At 37.7% G+C, this 21,519-nt stretch overlaps 1 protein-coding gene across 17 annotated transcripts in view; it reads right to left on the reverse strand.

The window, feature by feature from the left end:
* Positions 1-335: 335 nt before the first annotated feature.
* Eya1 (EYA transcriptional coactivator and phosphatase 1) overlaps positions 336-21,519 on the reverse strand; it is a 328,770-nt gene continuing 307,586 nt past the window's right edge. For all 17 annotated transcript variants that reach the window (XM_063257446.1, XM_063257454.1, XM_063257445.1 and 14 more), the window contains 6 exons: positions 17,566-17,624; positions 17,297-17,457; positions 16,224-16,338; positions 15,996-16,117; positions 12,251-12,351; positions 336-2,287 (listed from right to left, as the gene is read on the reverse strand). In XM_063257446.1, coding sequence (XP_063113516.1) covers positions 2,207-2,287; positions 12,251-12,351; positions 15,996-16,117; positions 16,224-16,338; positions 17,297-17,457; positions 17,566-17,624 — 639 coding nt within the window. In that variant the 3' untranslated portion in view covers positions 336-2,206. The remainder of the gene's footprint in view (positions 2,288-12,250; positions 12,352-15,995; positions 16,118-16,223; positions 16,339-17,296; positions 17,458-17,565; positions 17,625-21,519) is intronic.

Genomic DNA, 21,519 nt, shown 5'->3' on the forward strand with positions numbered 1-21,519 from the left:
ACTGCCTTATATTTCTATCCCTTGAGTATTTAAGTAGCTGAATCTATGACCTACAATCCCAGATCTTCATGCTGAATTCTCTTCTACAGTTGATAAATTTGAGTATGGGTCCAGTTTGTGTAGTTTGTAAGGCAGTAAAGACCTTTTCTAGGCATCAGTTCTTACACTGATCAAAGAAACAGTCATTGCCTTCGCCTTGGGATCCCTACAGATTGATGAGGCCACTGATGCAATTGCTTCCTTCAACTTTTTCCTTTAGACTTTGGATGCAACCAAGACCCCACTATTACTTCATATAACTGGAGGGAAAAGATGATGCTGAGATTCAAGGAGTATACAGTACTTCACAAATCAATTTTATTAATTTAAACACAAAATTAATGAAGAAAAATTCTGTACACAATTGTGGACACGACACACCTTTTTACAGTAAGGCCAAGATAAATTTTATCTTTTCAATCTGGATAAGCATAAAAAAGGAAAAGGTCAAAACCATTGTCAACTTCTGTTTGCTTCAAGCAAAAAAGGAGAAAAGAAACTAATTCAACTGTTAAACACTTTGGAAAATTCACAAATGATTAATTCTAGCAGCAACATGAGCCTGCAGAAGAGGGTGGAGTAGCTCTTTCCTAGTCTGAGTCAAGGCCGGTGCCCCCCACATATGTAATATTAAAGACAATTCATACAAAGAGTAATTCCAAGCCAATGAAAACTCCAGATGAGAATGACTAGTTCCAGACAAATCAATTGCTTTTGGAGAAATTTTCTTATGGATATAACAGATATGACAACTCCCCCCCCCAGATTTATGCTTCCTATGTAACACATAATATAAGAGGAGTGTAATGATGTTTTGGTGGTGATGCCTGGCCATGTCCATTGGGGCAATGAACTTAGTGGGAAGGAAGACAGAGTACAAGTGAAGGGAGCAATGCAAAGTTGTACTGATTCCCAGCTATGTGCTAATGTCCTCCTTTACCTAAACAAGAAAATGCAGGCACGATAGTAATTTTGAGCACATGAAAACTCTGCTAGTCTCCAATTCACAAACCATTTTATTAATAAAATATATCTATCATCTATACTCTTTCTGTGGGATGAAGCATTTGAATAATCATTTTTTCAAGTAGTTACATATAATACATTAGTATTGAAACAAAAAAATGAGGTGGTAAGAGGACTTTTGATTTTTTCAAATCAAGCGGCTATGTTATTTTTATCAAGGCCCTCCTTACCTCATTTAGAAAAATCAGAAGGACTGATGGGAAAAAAGATTTGGAAAACAAAATCATTATTGACACTTAATATGCGTGCTTTTGGTCTTGACAACATTATTTTTAAAAAATCCATTATCTACATATTTATACCCAATCCTTAGATAAGGCACTGCGCATGGGTTTGTGCACACGTTGCCTCAAGCTTCACTATCAAGGCATTACTACCTTTCAATATCATTTCGCTAAACAATATGTAAAAGAATCATCCATTATTACAAATTTACACCAAAAATTCTTTCTGTACATGATTGTCTCAGTGATGTACATATTATATGCTTAAATTAGACATACTTTACTTTGCAATGTGCTAATATTCAAAGAACTTGCCATGTCACAAGGCAAATGCCTTTAATCACTTATTTTTTATGTTATCACCTCTTCAATTATTTGTTGTCAAAAAGTCTATCTGGGTGAATTGTATGGTATATGAATTATACCTCAGTGAATCTGTTTTGTAAAAAGTCTATTCATAAATAAGTAGAGATGTACAGATTACCCTGCGTATGAGACACCAAAAAGTAAACCTCCTGTATTCAGGGATACATTTCAGTTTTTATCGTGCAATCAGATTTGCTGTATTGGAGAAGCTGTTTCGGTCACATTGAAAACACTAAAATCCCAAGTGTTTGCAGGTCCTTTCTTCACAGGTTTGAACCGTGTAGTTACTGTGGCAAAGACACATTACACTGTGCTAGGATATTTTCATGGCTTTTCTTCACTGGATTCACAGTAATGGAGTCAACAGCCATTCTGCAGAAATAGATGTGGTCCTTCATTAACAGCAAGGGCAGAGGTCAAGACTGACAGCAGCTGCACATAGTATGTTAAAATCTCTGCATTCCGGGGTCCGGTGCTGAGATGAGACACAGCCTGTTGGATTTGGCCCCGGTCACAGAGCAGTTGTGCAGTTTCCTAGTGTCTTGCGACTGTTACAGGTACTCCAGTTCCAAGGCATGATGTAGGGCCATGAGGTCCGAGTGACTGGAGACCCTCCAGAAGGGCATCGCGTGCTGCAGAAGGGGCAGATGCACAGTGAGGACAGCGAACATGCCCAGGACGAGCCCTTCCAGTGCCCACTGAAATCCACTACCATGTCCAGTATCATAAAAAGTGCCAGCTAGCTTCTTAATATCAGAGCTGTTTAAAATAAAAATTCAAACTTGCTCCTCTCTAAAGAATACTAGACTGAGTTTTTAAATATAATCTAGAGTCTGTTTCTTTTAAGAAGGTGATAGATATTTCTTAGTCAAACTACTGTGATTCAAATGCAGTTTAACAGTCAGTATGAGTAGAACTTTCCTGAAAAAAGCTGCCTCTCAAAATATGTATGTAGTGGATTTTTAATGTTGAAAGTTTAAAAAAAGTTTGTATTTTATGAGTGTAAGCAGATTTCTGTAGTTGGTAGCAATTAATATTTTTTTCAAACGTATTTCTCTTATAGTAGAAAATTATTGTTTTTTTCATTTATTTCTCTGTTACTCTTCACATTAGCCTTAAAATGGTTATCATATGAGGAAAATTTTAAATGGACATCTAAGATAGGTCTGTGTGTGCATTTTGTAGTTTCTGTTTAAGTCACCAATCTAAAAAATCAAGTTTAAATGATGAAAAGGTTTGTGTAGATCTAGGGATGTTTGTGAAATTTGTAAATAAACCAGAGAAGAAAAATTGGACAATTACATTACATCAATCCATGAAAGGTGAAAATATGATGGTAAACCTCCTAAAAAGACTATGATATGTACTTATATATCAACAAAATATTTTTCTTAAATAAGAGAAACCACCTTTTAGAGGACAAAATTTTGCTTAGTCCATAAAATAATTTTTTAAGACATGAAAAGGCTTTAGTTTAATTTGCAGTTATAGATCCAAAATATTTGGAAATATTTCAGTCTAAGAGGAGAATCTAACATGGAGAAAAACAGTAGGAGGCAGCTTTTGTTTTTAATCTATAGGTAATGCTAAAAGCTACTATTTTGACATTGATCACATGGTTGTTATACACTGACATGCAAACCACTGAGCATCTTTATTAACTGCATTTGCCTCAGTTTATGTATCACATTCCAATATGGACTCAGTCCTACTTTGGGGTAGTTTATTTATCTTTTTTATCCTTCAATAACAAAAGAGTTCAGATATGAGTATCTTTTTATAAGCCTCTAGATGGATGTTCCACTTAGTATCATTAAATTTTAAGATGTACACTGTGCATTTATTTTTTCAGGATTTTGTTTTTAATCTTGCAGGCACAAGATCTAGCAGGAGAAGAATCAGACATGCACATGGTCCTGAGTAACCCTCTCACAGTCTGTGGAGAGCATAAGCGAACACCAACCATGAAACTTCATTTGTATGTTTCAAGAGGAGCAGAAAGAAGGCAATTATCTACATTATCTTTGCCTAGAGTACCATGGAAAGGGGAATTGGATAGTTGAGCTAGGTATGACAGGGGGAGCATTCAGAAGAGTACTACATGGCTCCGTGGGTGTGGGTACAGAAAATAAAGGAGAAATTAATATTTAGCTCACAAGCTGAATGTGAGAGAGACATGGCAGGAGACATGCCTGACTGTAAGAGCCAGATGATACAGGGCAGGATATTCTACCAAAGAGTTTATTGATACCAATGATAGCTCGTTAGATACTGTGTCAGGAACTATGCCAGAGATAAGCAGGTAGTATTATCACTATTATACTGATAAAAAACTTCAAGAAAGAAAAGAGAGGTTCAAATAAAAACTGATAAGGACTGAAGTCAAGAATCCCACCAAGTCTCTGCTAAATCTGAACTTATTTGCTCTAATACCTCCTAACTATTCTTCATAAACATTTTACTCAGCTGTGTAAATTATCAGCACCACAGCACAGGTAAAACAGATACATCTTCCATCCCTACTCTGCTGTTAAGACCCTGAAAAACTTTAGTGACTATGATGCATAGATCTGGGTTAGAAAACTGATTACTTACAATACAGAAATCGTACCTCTTTTTTCCTTATTCAAACAAATTCATTCATATTGTACATATAATTATAAAATGCTTGTCTGACTGCAGAGAAACAACAACCATAAACATTTCTCATATGGACACCCAAACATAAGTGAAATTAATATACATATACACATACACATATACATATACATATACATATACACATAGGTATGATGGACCACTCAGCATCCTGTTTGTTCTAGTGCTAAAATTAATTCTAGGCATATTTTATAAGAATATCATTATTTTCAAAGTTTTCAAGTATCCAAACATATATAGTATTCTTTAATATTTAACTGTCTACTGTATTTGCTATTTTTGTAACCATTTTATTTCTAATCATATTTTTCATATGTTCTTTATTGAACCTGCCAGTGAATCATTGCCCTTCCCCAAGGCTTCTTTTCATTTTGATTGATCTTACATAACAAAGAATGATAAAGGCTCTTCTGACAGCTATCCAGAACTTGTAGTACGGTAACTACCTTTGCAAATATGTATATATAAGAATACTTGTTAGATGGGATGATTTTCTTTCAGAATAGGCTAAAATCTTTTTGCATGCTGATTAATTGAAATTAAATATTTCCCACAGACAATTTTTCTACATGTACAATCACTGCCAATACAAACCTGTATTCAAAATCATATAGTGGAGAATGCAATAAGTGACACAAAACAAGGAACTGAAAAAAATCCAGCTAAATTCTGTGGTACATGGGTAAGGTGTAAATTGGGTCTTTAATAGGAACCACAACTTGTTCAAAGGCTGTAGTCTCATCTGTCCAGGTGTAGGAGCTGATGCCAACTTCACAACTGTTTTCAACAGTACCCACACTATCTCAAAAAGTGAGATCTATTCACAAAGAGCCCAGTTGCTTGTTTACAGTCATTGAAACCCTAACAGTTAAGCTTCCTAGCGAGTATTACTAAGAGACACATGGCCAGTAGCACCCTGAAACCAGTTCAAATCATGAACTTTACCTGTAGTTTAAGAAAGACAGTTCACCAGAGTGCAGTGGCAGTGAAGCTATTCCTTATAGCAGAAGGGCCGAAGGTTTTGTAATGACAGCTGACAGATTCTGGGAACAGCTGCTCTGATGACTAGAGCAGCTTCAGCACTGTTTCGTTACTTAAGAGTAATTATATCTGCCATGGTTGGCAGTTTCCTTCTTAAAAAAAAAGTGTGCCTTTAAAATATATCTGCTTACTATCAAGTGGATGATATTAAGAAAGCCAAGTCTAGTGGGCAAGATCTGTGGTTCAAAGTCCTGTTGATAGATAATTAGAATTACTACAGTACAATAATACTTTCCCTAACTCAAGTAGGCACAGAATGGATGGAAAGATTTTATGCATTTACAACAGCTTCCTATTACAAGTAGATGCAGATCTTTCCCACGCATTACTGTAGATAAAATATTTCTTATATGAAATCAGAGAGAAATGATGAAAAAAGAGGAAAAGAGAGACACATGCTTTAACGAGGAGACCTAGGCTGCACTCTCCATTCTGATAATAGCTATGTGATGACTTTACATTATGACACCATATCCTTAAGAGCCCCAGTCTGTTTATCTATAAAATGGATATAGTGGAAATAACTCAAAATTACTTCTATATTGACGATTTTTATATCAAAGCAAAGGTCAGTACCTCTATAGCACTGTAGCTATAGTATGAATGCGATGTATGATACTTATGAGACACAACATCTACTGCCCAGACAAGATACAGCTGATGAAACAGTTTGATTACAATATGAAAACGTATGGGATTAAGAATCAAACAGGTAAACTCAGAGAACGTGGATCAGATATATTCTGGGGAAGGTGAGTTGGGCTTGTGTTGAACTGGAGAGGTAGATGATCGGGGGACAGGATTCCCAGTTAGATCACTGCACGGGACAAAGCTGAGAGGTAGGATGCACAGAACACTTTCAACCACTTGTCTGGAGATGATGGTGATAAAATGGAGTGTTCATTCTAGAGACTAATAACAAATGAGGTTTTCCTAAGACGAAAGCACTCAGAATCAGAATATCTAAACACGGAGTTGAGATTGTTACCCTGTAAATGAAAAGGAGGCTAACACTCTCTCAGTGCTAGGAGACAACAGGAAGCTAGGGAATGACAGACCTGGAGGTGTGTGTATGACAGGCAGCGCGGGACCGGGCAGAGGGACAGAGGGATACAGTGAGCGCAATGGATGGGAGACATTTGTGAAGAGAAGATTCATGGGATTCAGTGGAGGGCTGGAGGCAGAGGATACCTGAACAAGTCTGAGTGAGCGGGTGAACTGGTTTAGGACAGCTGAGTGCAGAATCGCTGCATTCAGCTCTTCGGTTGGTAGGACATGCGATAGCTAAATGGAGAAACCCCATCAGGTAACTGGAGCCAGGGGCCAGAAATAGAACTACGCATGAACCATAACAGAAATTAATTTACCAGGGGGAGGTATTCTCTGAGAGAAGTCGGTACCACAGGAACACATGTCTGGGTCTTTAAAACTAAAATACAACACATTCTTCCTGTTCCTTATAGGTGAAACTTTCTAAATCTTCTTGCTGTGCCCTTCCCTGTTTAATATTTCACATTTATCCTTTTGATTACATATGAAATTCATCCTGTGCAAATCTGGGTACAAGGACACTTACATGTGAATTGAATTTCTGCTGAATTATTTTAAAATGTATGCAGAAACAGAAATAGAAGCACTCATTGTCTGACTCCAGTACTGCACTTCTAGGAATTTTTACCTAAGCTACCCTTGCATGTGCTCAAACACACAAAGAACATTCAGTGCAGATCTCAGTGTAACAGTAAATCCTGGAACCCACCTAACGTTCAGCTTCAGGGGACTGGTTAAATAAGAGCATGTCCGCACACGGGAATGCCAATGCAGTTACTTAAAGGAATAAGAAATGCACAGCTCTATGTACTGCTAGAGTTAGATACCTCCTAGGTAAGAGCTAAAATAACTGCTAGAGTTAGAAGAGAAAAAAATGTAACACTCCCATTTGTGTTAAAAAGCTATTCAGTGCACTTCCATATTAGACAGTTTGCATATGGAAGTAAGAATACAGAGTCCGCAAAAGTTAATTGCAACAACTCATTAAGAAACACTTTGCAGCACTGCCTTTTCATTATCTGTATCTTGGATTCATTCCATACAGTCGAGAGGTCCTTCAGCATGAAGGCGAAATCCAGTTTGAGACCTAGCATACAGTAACTGATCCTTAAGTGGTAATGAATAAGTGACCTTGCAAACAGTAAGTCCAGTAAATTGCATTATTTTAATCTTTACATGTACCATGTAAAACTAAAAAAAACCCAGAAAAACCAAAACCCAAATTAAACTAGTTTATACTATTTAAAATAAAAGTAGCTTTGATTTTTATCCTAAATTTAGTATAAGGTATTATCAGTCAGGTTTTCAGCTTTATCTTGGATTTCAATAAGTTTTGGAGTACACTTTTAAACAAACATTTTTTGATAAAGCCTTTGTCACTCGTTATGCAGAAAGTGGACATTTGCCATTCCCCCTCTTCACGTTATCTGCAAGAGATTTAGTTTGAAGAGTTTTCTGAAAAGTAAATAAAAGTCAGTTTAGTGAGGCCACTTTTACTCTAGAAATGCAATCTTGAAATTAACATTTTGGTTTTTAAAAAATCTATACATGTCTATTTCATACAAGTGATGCTACACTACAAGTAACTAAATTTTATGGTTTTAAAAAAATGCCTGATTCTTTTCTGCTTGAAAAATTACTTTTATAATACTATAGAGTTATACTAAATAACTTATGAAAGCCTTCATACTATTTTGGCAAAAAGAGTCAGTCTGACAGAATAGACTTTAAGCGACCTTTAACAACATAAGCAACTAGAGAATTTCTTTCTGTAGCAAAAAAAACATTATTAGGGAGATGAAAAACATCTCTACAGGGAAAGGAGGAGAATTTTATAAGAGACTTTAAAAGAATGCAGGAAACTGAGATGCAAGCTAAGTGTTTAAAATTGATTTTGAAGAAATGCAAAAGTTTGATTTTGTGGAACATTTTCATGCTTAAATGTGCAGAACTTCACTGACTCACCATTAATTTTATTTAGTAACTGAAGGTGCTGGGTAACTAAAGCCTCAGAATTAATGGTCTGCTTCTAAAAGTTTAATCATGAGTGGAAAATCAAGAGAAAGCAGGCCACTAAAAAAGGCAACAAAATTTATAATATTTTAATTTTAAAACATATACATATTTAAAAAGTGAAATTATGTTTAAGATAAACAAACTTTACAGCTTGAAGGACCTTTGTTCTAAATCTCATAGCCAGAGACATAACTGGATTTAAATACAAGTTTGGTGTCTTCATCCCAAACTCCAACATCACTGGGAAGTGAACCCAGGGCCTTTGCACTTGGCTACATCCCCACCCTTTTTATTGTGAGATAGAGCATTAGTGAGCTCAAACAGTAGCCTCAGCTTTCCGGAGTGCTAGGTTTACAGGCTTGTGCCACTGTATTCTCCTCCAGCTGTTTGATTTGGCCAAGTTATTTAACCTTCTTATGCTTCATCTGTAAAGTGGGTTTATTCCTTCCTCTTAGCATTGTAAGGACTTATGAAATAGAGGGTAGAAATGCCAAAAAGAAGGACTTGAATACAAGGGTTTGAAATTAGTAACAATTCTTATTATTTATAAGGATGATTATTATTCCTGTAAATCTGATAGCCATCTTTTCATGTACTTCATTACCTTGAGCTTTTATAAGTATTTTACACAGTATATTGTGGAATTGTAGGCCCTTTCCCCCTAAATATTAGATGTTCTCTACTTCTGTACAGAACACCACTTAGATATTCATTATTGATTGTAAACTATAATCATGTCTTTTGATTCCTAAGACATTGTTATTTAAACACTTTTAAAAGCAGACAAAACGTTCTCCTGACAGTTAAAACATAAAGTTATTTAAACTATCACTGAGTGATAAACCGATAACTGAATCTTTGGAAAGATATTAGGCATTAAAATCTTTTGAAAAATTTCTGTTTTGCACACATAGAGAGGTAGGTCTCAATGTGCAGAGTTTATTTGCATCAGATATTCTGGGCTCATTATATGTAATCATCATGAAATCAAAATAGAAGCTAGAAGAACTCATTCATAGTAAAAAAATCAAAAAAGTACAACAGTCTTTGTAGGTGGCTGCCTAATTTCTTTTTAATGTGCCTGATATAAAAATTAAAACTGTTTCCACTGTTTATCTTTGGACATGCTAACTATTCTTCAAAGACAGCAAATGTTCTAGTCCTAATAGTGCTTTTAATTCTACCATCAAATCAAGAATTCCTTCGTTTTCTGGGTTGTGCTCACAGAAGTCAAACAAGCAACACACTTCTCAGAAAGCTGTAAGAAGTTAAATCTTGATAGGCCTGTATTTCCAGCACTCAGGAGGCTGAGGCAGGATGATCCAGGTGAGTTGAAGGCCAGCCTGAACTACATGGCGAGTTCAAGACCAGCCTGAATACATGAGACCCTGTCTCAAAACAAAAATAATAACAAAAACACCTTGATAGGACTCTAAGGGTTTTATCTGTGTTACATGCATTTTTAATATCTAGCTAATATAAGCTAGAAAGTCACAGAGGCCAACTATTTTCTGAAAGGAAACTTGGTGAATACCAGAGAGAAGGACCTTAGCTGGGGGCTACATTGCTGTGTGGTAGACACTGTTCCAGACCTCCCTGGCCACCAGGAGGTCCTGAGTGGGAATGACCTTGGAGTTCCACAGGCTTTTCCAGAAAAACCACTTGAGTTGAAATTCCTCTCCTCGAATCTCCAGGATTGTATTTTGGGAATTCTGTTACTTTGGGAAAGATTGTATGAAAGCAGTACAAAGGACTAACAGATGTACTTAGCAATAATAGCGGTTGGTCACTGGTGGAATGGACAGACAGAAGTAGTTCTTAAGTGGCAAACACTGCTCTCCATCAAGCACGCGTGGCCTTGGAGTGGGGGTGAGTTTTCACTGGCACCAAGCGCACTCCAACAGCTCCTGATCCTGGGCAGAATCTCTATCTGGGATATATATGAAATCATCAGACACTGACAGAATTAGGGGTCGTCCCTATGCTTTCATTGGAATTCTGAGGAATTTACTGTGAATCAAGCTATCTTCAAAGGCTCAGGGCTGCAACTGTGGCCAGGAACTTTCTATACTGGATTATTGCAAATAAGCTGAATTATATTCTTAATAGTAATATTCAAGGACTCATGAATTTGTGTGTAGGAATGGGAGGGGGAAATTATGCTACTGGTTAATATCACAAAATACTTAATGTTCTCCAAGAAAAGTTTATTCTGTGGGGTACAAATGCACCAAAATTTATGGAGTTGTAAAATAATTTGTAGACAGAATCTCAAATGACAATCCAAACAAAATAAGACCTCTACCTCTGCAGCTCAGTTGCTGAAAGAGGCACATATACACACAGGTAATTCCTATCTCTCTGGCTGTTCTATGGGAACTACATATCTTAAGTAAATTTCACCATAGGCTGGGGAACTGGCTACTACTACTATTCTCATTTGTAGACTGTAAGAAAGAAATAGAAGGCTTAAGAAACGTGTTCAAAGTCATGCAAATGGCAGTTACACAGTCCAAACCCAGGCTGAATTAAGAATCCTAGTTGTTTACCACTACAGTTTCTCCAGTTAGAGTGTAAGAGATAATATAACTGAGATCCTGAATATAAAGGTAGTACATGAACTGAATATTGAAAAATGAATAAGACAATGACAGAAGGGCTTTGAGGAAAAGATAATTTCAGAAAAAGGCAGCCACAGGTGAAAAGCGCTGGGCCAGGTCAAAGGCAAGCATTATAGTTTAAATAAATTGTGCATTCAAGTGCTGGAAATTTAATTCCCAAATTCATACACTGATAGTGCACTATTTGAAGGTGGAGCCTTTGAGAGGGAATTAGGAACAGATGAAGACAGGATGGTATTAGTGGCTTTGTAAGAAAAGGAAGAGGCCTGTACCAGAACACTTGCTCTGACTTGACATGGGATGCCCCCCATCATGCTATCATGCAGCATGCAGGTTTTCTCCATTGGATCTCCCAGGCTCCAGAATTGTATAATAAACCTCTTCTCTATCATAATTACCCAGCCTCAAGTATTTTGTTTTAGCAACAGAAAATGGACTGAGATCAAAGGTCAGCAGACGAATGTGACTGCAGTCTTGCAGGTAGGAGGGAGAAAGATCAGAAAGTGGGATGTAACCAGATTTTAAAGACCCCGAGTGCCACACTAACGAATGTGAGGCTCATTTTTCTACAGTGCAGTGAGATGTCAAATAAGCCAGCTCTGCTGAGAGAAATGACAGAATTACACTTGCAGGGATTCAGAAGAATAAAATGAAGTGTGAACGGCACACTGGGAGTCAGGAGACTGACAGGTCTACTTTCTGCAAGTTCTGAGAAAGGCAAGGGTGTCAAGTCCCCTAACAGCAGATCATTTTCATCCTGCAAGCCTACTCAGGTCACCAGGTAGAAGCTTCCCAAAGTGACATCTGGACAGTTCTTAGGCTGCATCCAGGTTCACGGAACAGAGTTTAAACTGCTCTAACATGTTATGTGTGCCTGGGATGTAGAAAGGGCCACTCATGCCGGCTCAAGGACCGAAGGACAGTACCTGTGCCCTCTCTGTTCCGGATGCTGCCTACACTGTTGAGCCTGCCTGTCTGTTCCCTTAGCCTACACTCTCTGAAGACCAGTCACCCAGGACCCTGGAGCTCGTGCACACAATTCAGAAATGCCACTTCGAGTTTACTGAATTCTCCTCTGTCTTTTCCCAATGCTTCTCCTTCTGCATACTTGCATAGCCTGTTTCAGAGAAGGGGGCTTGTTTCACTGATTCCACTGTGAGGACTGTGAGGACTAAGAAAGGCACAGGACACGCCCTACGGGACGCTCACCTTTTTTGCTCCCTGTTCTTCTTCCACACCATCTCCTATAACAACGTATACCACCTTTCTTCCAAACCTTTGAATTATCCTCTCAAAACAGCTTTCTTTTCCTAGTGAACAAAAGTAAAGTGTAGAAAACACAAACTTTGAACATTTTACATTAAATGCTTTCTTCATGCTTCTGATGCAACTCTCATTTAGGAACTAGGGCCCTCAGGCAGTGAGTGGAACAGCACAATGAATTTAAAATTGTGAATTAATTACCAACATAGTACCCTGACCCCTGGAAACTGACAGTTTAAATATTTGTCTCCCAAGCAGTCATTTATTAAAAAGTAGGATCTAGTTAATTCCAGTATAATAATTAGGAGAAAAAGTTTTGCTTTGCATTAATATGTTTTTTCCCCCTACAAACTGAGACTAAACAAAGGCATGCAATCCTGGCAAACATTTTAATTTGATTTAGAAACGTTTCATAATATGTCATCCTCTGAAAATAACATTTGATCCAAAGACCATTGAGAATGATTTAAAAAATAATTTGACTTGGTTTTGGTTTAGCAAGGAAAAACAAACACTGGAATTAGTTTATCCCTTCATTTTCAGGTTGAATTAAAGACCTTTCAAAGCCTAATGTGTTTACTGGAAATATTCTTATAAAACTCCAGAAATAAATAACAGGTAATTTGGGGCGCTACACTCAGCCCCGACTTCGCCCAGGGATCTCATGTTCAGTAAAGCACTTTCCTAGAGGAAAAGTGGGATAAAGGTAACAGAACACCTTTATCTGTCTATTATCTTTCCCATGTCATGACTTGGTTTGGGCTTCCATGGCAGCGACACTGTCAGCACATCCCTGTAGTTAATGCAGCCTTTGTTTTTTCTTAGAGAAGAACCCGGTGTTCCAAGTCTCAGGCTGCCAATGGGGTCATTTTAATGGACAATGGGACAGTTTATAGTTCTCAAATGTGAATGGCTGAGTGGGGCCTGCACCTCTTTCAAATAAGGATCAGATATACACGTGAACAAATTGCTTGTTTGCTTAAACAAATGTCTGCTTTATATTTGTATTTTGCACTAAAATCTCTCGTTTGCATCTGACAGAATGAAATAGAGCTAGCCTTATTCAAAGGATGCTATTTCAATGCTACTTTAGGTGCCCTCTAAACTGTAAAACATCAAAACACTTCAAGAAATAAATTCAAAATGTACATCCAAACACATGTCAAGAAACTCTTTTTCCCTCTGTAGAAAAATGCTTCTTTTTGTAGTTTTTTCTCTTGGAAAAAGGGAGGTAAATACATTTAAAGATGAAGTAGTGGTTTCAAACAAGAAAATTCTTGCCTATGTAATGTCTCCATTGTAAAATTTGGGTCACACAGAAATTTCTCACAATAAAGATTAAGAAAATGAAGATGACTTTTAGAAATTTATTAGATATTAGCTCTACTGAATACACTTTGTTCCAGAGAGCATCATAGTCATGGTAAAGGAGACATCAGTTACCTCCTATGACATTGGAATTTTGTTTCCAGTGAAAATTCCTGGGGTTTCTGCACTGATCTCCATATAGGTCTAATTTGATGGCACAGTTGGCAATAACTACCAGAGTTTCAATCTCAACTTTTCTTAGTAAAATATAGAAAAATGAGGTCCTCTCACTGGTTGTGAGATAATTTTTGTCACTCTTTTAAAATTTTTTTTTCCAATACGAAATAAAAATTAGAATTAGCTCTATTATGCCAAAGATGTTCATTTAAAAATAATGCTCATTGAATTGTTAATTTAATTTCCTGTTCTATTTTCAAATTATAAGGGATCAAACATCAATGCATTTGACATGTAACATACCATATGTATTTTCCTTTTGGGAGATCAAATATTAATGCCTTATACTATGTGCTTCTTTGGAATTTGTCCCAACTTTCATGTGCTGATAAGCCTTACCATAATCCCAGTTTAGAAAATACACTATATTTTCTGTTTCTTGACATGGATGAAAATAAAAGTAACATGACTCAAACCAATTGCTTTTTCATGAAACACGAGAACATGTAAAATTTCTGGGTTATAATGGGCTACCAGGATTTTTTTCTGTTTGGTATATTCTTTAATGGGTATGTTCTAAAAGTATTTTTCAGTGTTGCATTCTTAGCCTTTTGGGGAAGTTCAGTTCATCCTCAAACTCCAGATACATATATTTCCAATGTGAAAAGTCTACCTGAGTATCCCACACGCTCTTCTCACTCAACGTTGATGTGATTTAACCTGCTTCCCCACCAGTTAAACATGCCTTTCCTTACTCAGGTGCCTAAAAGAAACCCCTGTGTCAGCACTCCTCATTTTTTATCCATTTCATTGAGAACCAGTTTTGAGTACTTCCTATCATCTTGGCACTGGAACCCTTATGAAAAGCAAAATAGACAAATACTGTATAGCCCTCAAGTATATTAAAGTCTAGTGGGAAAGTCACACTATAAGCAATTACCCAAGTAATTCTTTAGGGACCATTTGCGCATTACTTGGGAGAAGTACCAGAGGTGTATGAGCGCAAGGAGATGGGCATTAGACCTCCTGGCATTCTGTTTTTACTCCGTTCTTTTTTAGCGTTGTCAGTAATGGCCATCTTTTCCAGTTTGTGTATCCTTTTTCCTCCCTGTGAATTTCCCCAAACTACATTTATTTCCGTAGGGTAATTTACAGGGCTACTTATGACTAGATTCAGGCCTATGTTTCCAGCATCAGGTTTCCAGGGGATCCAGCCACCTAAGACCATTCAAGTGTCTCCGAAGGGAACACATTGTGGTTTCTCTGTTCTCTTCATCTCAGTAACGCCCCTATTTGTCCTTTTATACCCAGCTTAAATGCCATTTTGCTCCTCTCCTTTCACTGACACTTGCCCTCTGCCACCTCTTGGTTGGGAATGAATCTTTCCTTGGCTTTGTACACAGTTAGACACTTGGTACATCCCTGAGGGTACAGAAAGGAGAAGTGGACTGGGAGTCGGAGCAGGTATTCACTTGAATAATTCTTAGAGTTTTAATTACCTAATTTGTAAAATGTAAAGGCCTACTAAAATGTGAAAAATGCTCAGTACAGCTCTAGTTCTGAATATCTAGTAGATAGCTGGCAGATGCGTATTTACCTATTGCTTTATAATATAGTTTATAGTTAGATATCTGCTGCCCCCAAAGAGCCATGTCTTTTCACCCCTCTCTTATTCTGTCTTAATTTATGTTCTGACTAAATTTCGTATTTGTCTTTTCCTCCAACTATGTTTCCTTCTTGCAAAAAGCTTAATTTTTATATCTCTATGGCAAAACTGGGAATTAAATTGTTATATTAAATTCAAAGCAAAACAAACCTCATTTCCAGTAATAATAAAGAAAAGTGTTTTGGGAGTTATTTTATTTCTACTTTGTATAGTTTTATATTACTGTTCATTTTGGTTACAAAATATTTTTATTGATGTCGTCTAAAAGACTAAGATAATAATCCAGAATTGATGTTAAGTTACCTATACCTAAAATGCCCAGTTATTAATATTATCCAGTAAAGAAAAATTTTATGACTTCAGGGACATGGCTTATTCTTTATATTTCTCTTAGTGTCTAAAGCCAGTTTTGAAAACTATTCTTCTATTTGTCTGATGTATTTAGTATCCCGAAAAAACTGCCCTCTCACTTACTGACTTTCATTTTCACTAAAGGATAAAGAAGGATTTGAAAACAAAACAAAAGTCAGCACCACTCACCTATTTTAGTTGCGCTGTAAATATTTTCTATCGGAAATACAATTCCTAATCCATATAGCAGGACCTTTGCCAAAGCTGGGATGAGCTGAGTAGTTGTTACTAAAATATTCACACAGTTCGTCCTATGAGAACAGAAAGCAAAAGAAAAGACTGTTGAAAAATAAATCTCCAAAATGAACAAGCACGAGCAGTGCCCATGTCCTGGCAAAGGCTCCTGGAGCGCCTCACCGGGAGTGAATAAGCGAGAGAGCTTTCAGGGCCAGGGTCAACCAGGAGTCGGTCAGCGCTTCGATCTCCGCCCTCAGCTGCAGCCAAGCCTCCCTCTTCGCTGGACCCAGCAGACCTGGGGGTCCAAAAGCACACATGAGCACATAAGCAATGGCCTCACTGACATACCTGGGGTTTTATGAACAATGAACACTTAATAGAAGTACTTCTATCACCTTCGAGCTTTATGGTAATTGTCATATATTATCACTCAGTTGAAAATTCGTCTTTAGTTTATGAGGAACATTTACTGACTTGGCATTCTGAGCATCCCTTCTTTTTGGCAGAGGTCTTCTATTTTCCCCATTTCTCTAACCATGCAGTTTGAGAAATCTGACTCTACCTTCTGGCTGCCAGGGTAGGTGTGTGACCTTGGCCTGGCCAGTGAGTCTGTCCCAGGACTTTTGCTGAATCTATGGAAAGATGTCTGTCCCATCCCTGTGGAGATACTAAACAGCAGGATATAGATCTGGATCTAGTGATCATTTTTCAGTATTTTGAGAGAGACTGACCTAGGAGAATTCCTACCCAAAGGAAAGTACAGGACTTCTAGGCAGTATCATTTGAGCATCTAGATATACTCTAGATGCTGGAAACCATCGCCATCCTTACAATTTTCATTACTAAATGAACATATTCTCTCTCATGCTAAAGCTATTTTGACCACTGTGAAAAGATACAGGCTAATGGCAGAGACAGCATAGCATCCCCTTTGTGATTTGGGCAATAGTTGCTAAACCCACTTTGTTGGGAGGATGGCCAAATGTTAGAGGTGTCAGGGGACTTGGCCCAGGACACACCACTGAGTACCAAGTCACATCAGCTAGCTCTAGACTACAGTGGAGTAATTTCCTGGTGGATGAAACTGCCCTGCAAAACCCATCGAAAAAGACAAAAACAAAAAACAAAACAACAACAAAAAAAACCCCCATCATATCCAAAACTCTGTGACCCAAAAGTGAGTGGTACTTCTAGGACTCTCACAAGACTGTCTCAGCCTACACTGAAGGAGTTGGTGGCTGGTAGTCACTTGCCTCCCACGTTGTTTTTGTAGGTGTTGTAGATCTCCTTTACTCGTCTGTAGCGGAAGGCCAACTTTCGCATCCAGTCCACTCCGCCCCGGACACCAGTGGCCAGGCATAAATTAGCACTGGTGGCTGCAGCAGGAAAGCCATCTGTTCCAAAGTTATATGTGCTATTTAGATGCAAGAAAACCCAAAGTTAACCAAACAGAAAATTCACCTTAATTAGCTGAGCAATTAAGCTATAAAGGAAATGATCGGCTCCGTTTCATTGTGCTCACCTTAGGTCTTGGCCATTGTCATCTGAAGAAACATCATCTATATGAACTTGGTCACATTCCTAAAATGCAAAGAAAATGACATGTGTCAATTTAAAAAAGATATTTAAAAACACATAGTTATTTTTAAAAACACCTCAATTGGGGTGGCTTTCAACTCTGTCAATCAGTAGGTGGCAGTCTTGTTAAATTGACATTTATAACTCATGGGGTCTTTTTCAAAGAAATAAGCAATGCTATCAACAACTACTTGTTATTCAGCCTCAGAAAACACATTTTTGTGTTTAGAAAGGAAAGTGATTGAAAACAATTAGCATATGTGTTCCATAAACCTCAGGTACCTTAAGACATCATGCTGCTCAGAGCCGGTTCAGTCAGTGTCTAAGCATAACTGAAACCAGACATTTTGGTAAATGTAACATGCTAGAAAAATTAAACCTGATGCTAACTGCCAATGAAATTATGACCTCTGATTGCTGTTGAGCCACACACCAACACAGCCTGAGGCCAGTGTGCTGAGAAGCCGAGACAAAAATCTGTTACTAGTTTGCCATTTATTTGAGAGATGAGAGTTTTATTCTGTGTGTGTGCACACATGCACACATGCAGGATTGAAAAAAAGCATGAGATGCTTCACAACCTAAATAAAAATAACCAATCACATGCTGTTTTTAATATTTGTCCAAACCTTTTTACCAACGTTACATATTCATTTTAAATATTGGGTTTACGAGTTTATTATTAGCATAAAGTTTTTTTTTTTTTAAAAGACCTGACTTTTCTGACGAGAATGTAAAGCGTTTAGAACAGTAAGTCATAACTGAACTGAGAGGATGCGCATGCACCTGCTTGCACAGGAGCCCTTGCACACACTTAGCACTGGTGGCTGCAGCCCCAGCCCCCCTGACACGGCTGTCGGAAAGGCAGACAAGAGTGAAATATGTGGCAGGCGAGGTGTCCAATCCAGAAATGAGGGACAGGCACACTTAGCATGCCTTCATCTTTCAGTCATCTTTCTCCTTTGAATTCAGCTTCCAAATACTCCAGAGACCTTTCTGATACTTATTTCCATTAAATTTTTAGTTGAAAACATTATTAAGAAACTTCCAGTCACATAGCCTTTACTTTAAAAGGTTCTTTTGACTAAGGCTTTGGTCATATTTCAAATAGTTAATTTTATACAATCTAGCCTATTTCTCCAGCACTCAGCATTTAACGGTAACAAAGAGGACATATTTAAACACCACGGTCAATAGGTGTATTTTTATGGTGCCAGTTCCTTCTGAACAAATTCTTCCCTCTCCATGGATTTGTGAGGAAGGGAGCAGAAGACAGAAGTGGAAAGAAACTCAAACCAGCTGTTCCTTAACAGAATTAAAATCACCTCCCCCCCAACCGCTTTGCCAAAGCATCTATTTTCCAGGCAGGCCTCTCGCAGCATGCAGCAAGTTCCACGGAGGAAAAGACTTTGACCTTGTAACCCTCCCCTGCTCTCCTGAGGTCCATAACCTCAGATAAGAAGAAAGGAAAAGCAGGTTTGGGAGCCCTCACATGCTGACTGTGAATTTAACATTTGTAAAGTGGGTCATTCTTGGAAAACATGGTCAGGAACTTCACAGACTTAATAATTTTAATCTTATTTTAGTACATAATAATGACTATTTGTGTTTTCAACAACAACATATTCTAGGAGAAGAAATGTCTTTCTTTTAACTAGAAATTTTTATGTTGTTTATAAGCTACCATTTTGAAGCCTGTAGATCGTGTAAACAAAAGGAAGGATGGAAAGGGGTGGGGGGAGGAGGAGGAAAAAAAGAAAGAAAGAAAGAGAAAAGAAAACCATAGTGCCATGAAGGAGAAGTGTTCTTTTATTGGGAGAATGAACAGAAAAGAGAAAGTCAGGACTAGAAGAGATGAAGATATGTTTAAAAAATTAATTCAAGGATTCAAAGCTGACTTAGAATTCCCAAAAAACTTTAAGGGTGGGAAGAGTTGTTCAGAAAAGTAGGGTGTTGTGATGTGCTTTTTAAACCACAGTAATTTAGTTGTCAGTCCCCACCTCTAGCAGAGGAGATAGAAATCCTCCAACACTGCTAATGACCCCTTCGTTCCCCTTGTTCTTCATACCCTGTATTTGTTTTCTCTAGTTAGTTTTATTTAAGCCTCATTGCTCCCACTGAAGAATAATTCAGCATCTTAGTTAGCTCCAACTAAGCATCAACAGCATCAGGCTTTTACTTGTAGAGAGCAAACCCATTCCACAGTGACTTGATTAAAGCCAAGTTTGGTGTAATTGCAACAGGGATCTTTATCATTCATTCTTTATCAGGAAAACTTCTGTACAATGATTTTAATGAGAAGAGACTTAACCCTGGGCCTAACTAGAACCTTTGAGAATGAAAAAGATCATTAAAATGTCTACATAAGATATATTTCTGAAACTGCCACTCATCTCAGAGAATGATAGAAAAATGTTATGCTGCTGCACCAACTTCAAGTGCATTAAATACATAACTAGAAAGAAATGCTTGTGTAAGATTACAAATTGTGGTAAAAGTGCTTATTTTTTTAATATTTCAAAAATTTTAATGAGATGGTAATATTGCTCTCTTTTCTATGAGACATTTGTTTCCTAAAAGAATGGAGAATATTAAGTTCCTATAATACTTCACAGCAGAGCTGCAGAATGTGTTCGCTTGCCTTAAGTGTGTTAATTCTCCAGTTAGCCACAGCGGTTTCTGTCATTTCATTTACATATCCTGAAGCTCAGTGTCCTCTGTGAGGATCAATTGTTTCTCTCTTACTCTGAAGAAACTGTCTAAGCTTTGTCTGAAGAGTCTAATATTAGGTTTTCATTTTTGCCTTCTTGACTTAGTTGATATTTAGTCTCCAAATCTGTTTAAAATCCAGACAATCAGGTAACCATGAGAGGAGAAGAGGGTTTGATTTAAGTCTTTGACTGTAAGCAAGAGGGGCCCTGGACTCAGGGAAACAACAGAGGCAGTAAAGTACAAAGCCATTGCAAGATTCTATGGACACGGAAGACAAGAATGGAAGCTTCATCTACAAAATGCATTCCTAGAAATCCTAATTGAGTGTTTATAGAGTACAGAATATATAGGATTCCATAGGAAAGTAAGTTTGTACTCCAAAATAAATTAAATGTGCTGAAATTGTACTTTTGAAAGAAACTTCCGAAAAGTACAAGATATGAAATCATTATTGAATTCAGATCCATGGACAGCATTTACATTTCCAGGAGCCACCACTAGGTCTGCATAGTTTATTCATTAGTTTTCTTTTCTTTTTTTTTTTTTTTTTGTCTTTTTCCTTTTTTATTGGTACCAGGGATTGAACTCATGACTGCCTGCTTGCAAGGCAGGCACTTATGCCGCTGAGCTAAATCCCCAGCCCCTATTCATTAGTTTTCAATGATGGGTTTGAGATGTCCATAGGCAAAAATCTTTCTCACCTTGGAATCAACATTGTAGTAGAAGACAGACACAAACAAGAAAATCTGTAGTCCATACAGTATGTCTGATGGGGTGAGTGCTACGAAGAACAAACATGGCAGGAGAGCAGGAGAGGGAGAACCTGCAGAGCCAAGTACTTGCGAAACCAGTCTTGCAGGAAAAAGAAGGAGCAAGCTCAGAGGCCCAAGGCAGGAGGGAAGAATCAGGGAAAGAACCACTGTACTGGGCTTGCAGATCATAGCAAAGAGCTGTGGCTTTGCTGGGAAGCAGCAGACAAGTTATCAGTGCTGCCCAAGGTACTTGTAGTTTAACAGGAAAGAAGTTAATTTACTAACTTTGCAGTGATTAATTATAATTGTGATAAATGTGGCCGAATCTCACTGGGATCTAGATGAACACTGGCTGCTGAGTGCTGCAAAACTGTGAAGTACCGAGATTTGATTTTGTTAAGTCAGGGAGGAATGTTGCAGTCCAATAAACAGAC

Source organism: Cavia porcellus, unplaced genomic scaffold, assembly GCF_034190915.1.
Source record: "Cavia porcellus strain 051 isolate PalLab524CR breed Dunkin Hartley unplaced genomic scaffold, mCavPor4.1 scaffold_10, whole genome shotgun sequence".
NCBI classification, from domain to species: Eukaryota; Metazoa; Chordata; class Mammalia; order Rodentia; family Caviidae; genus Cavia; species Cavia porcellus.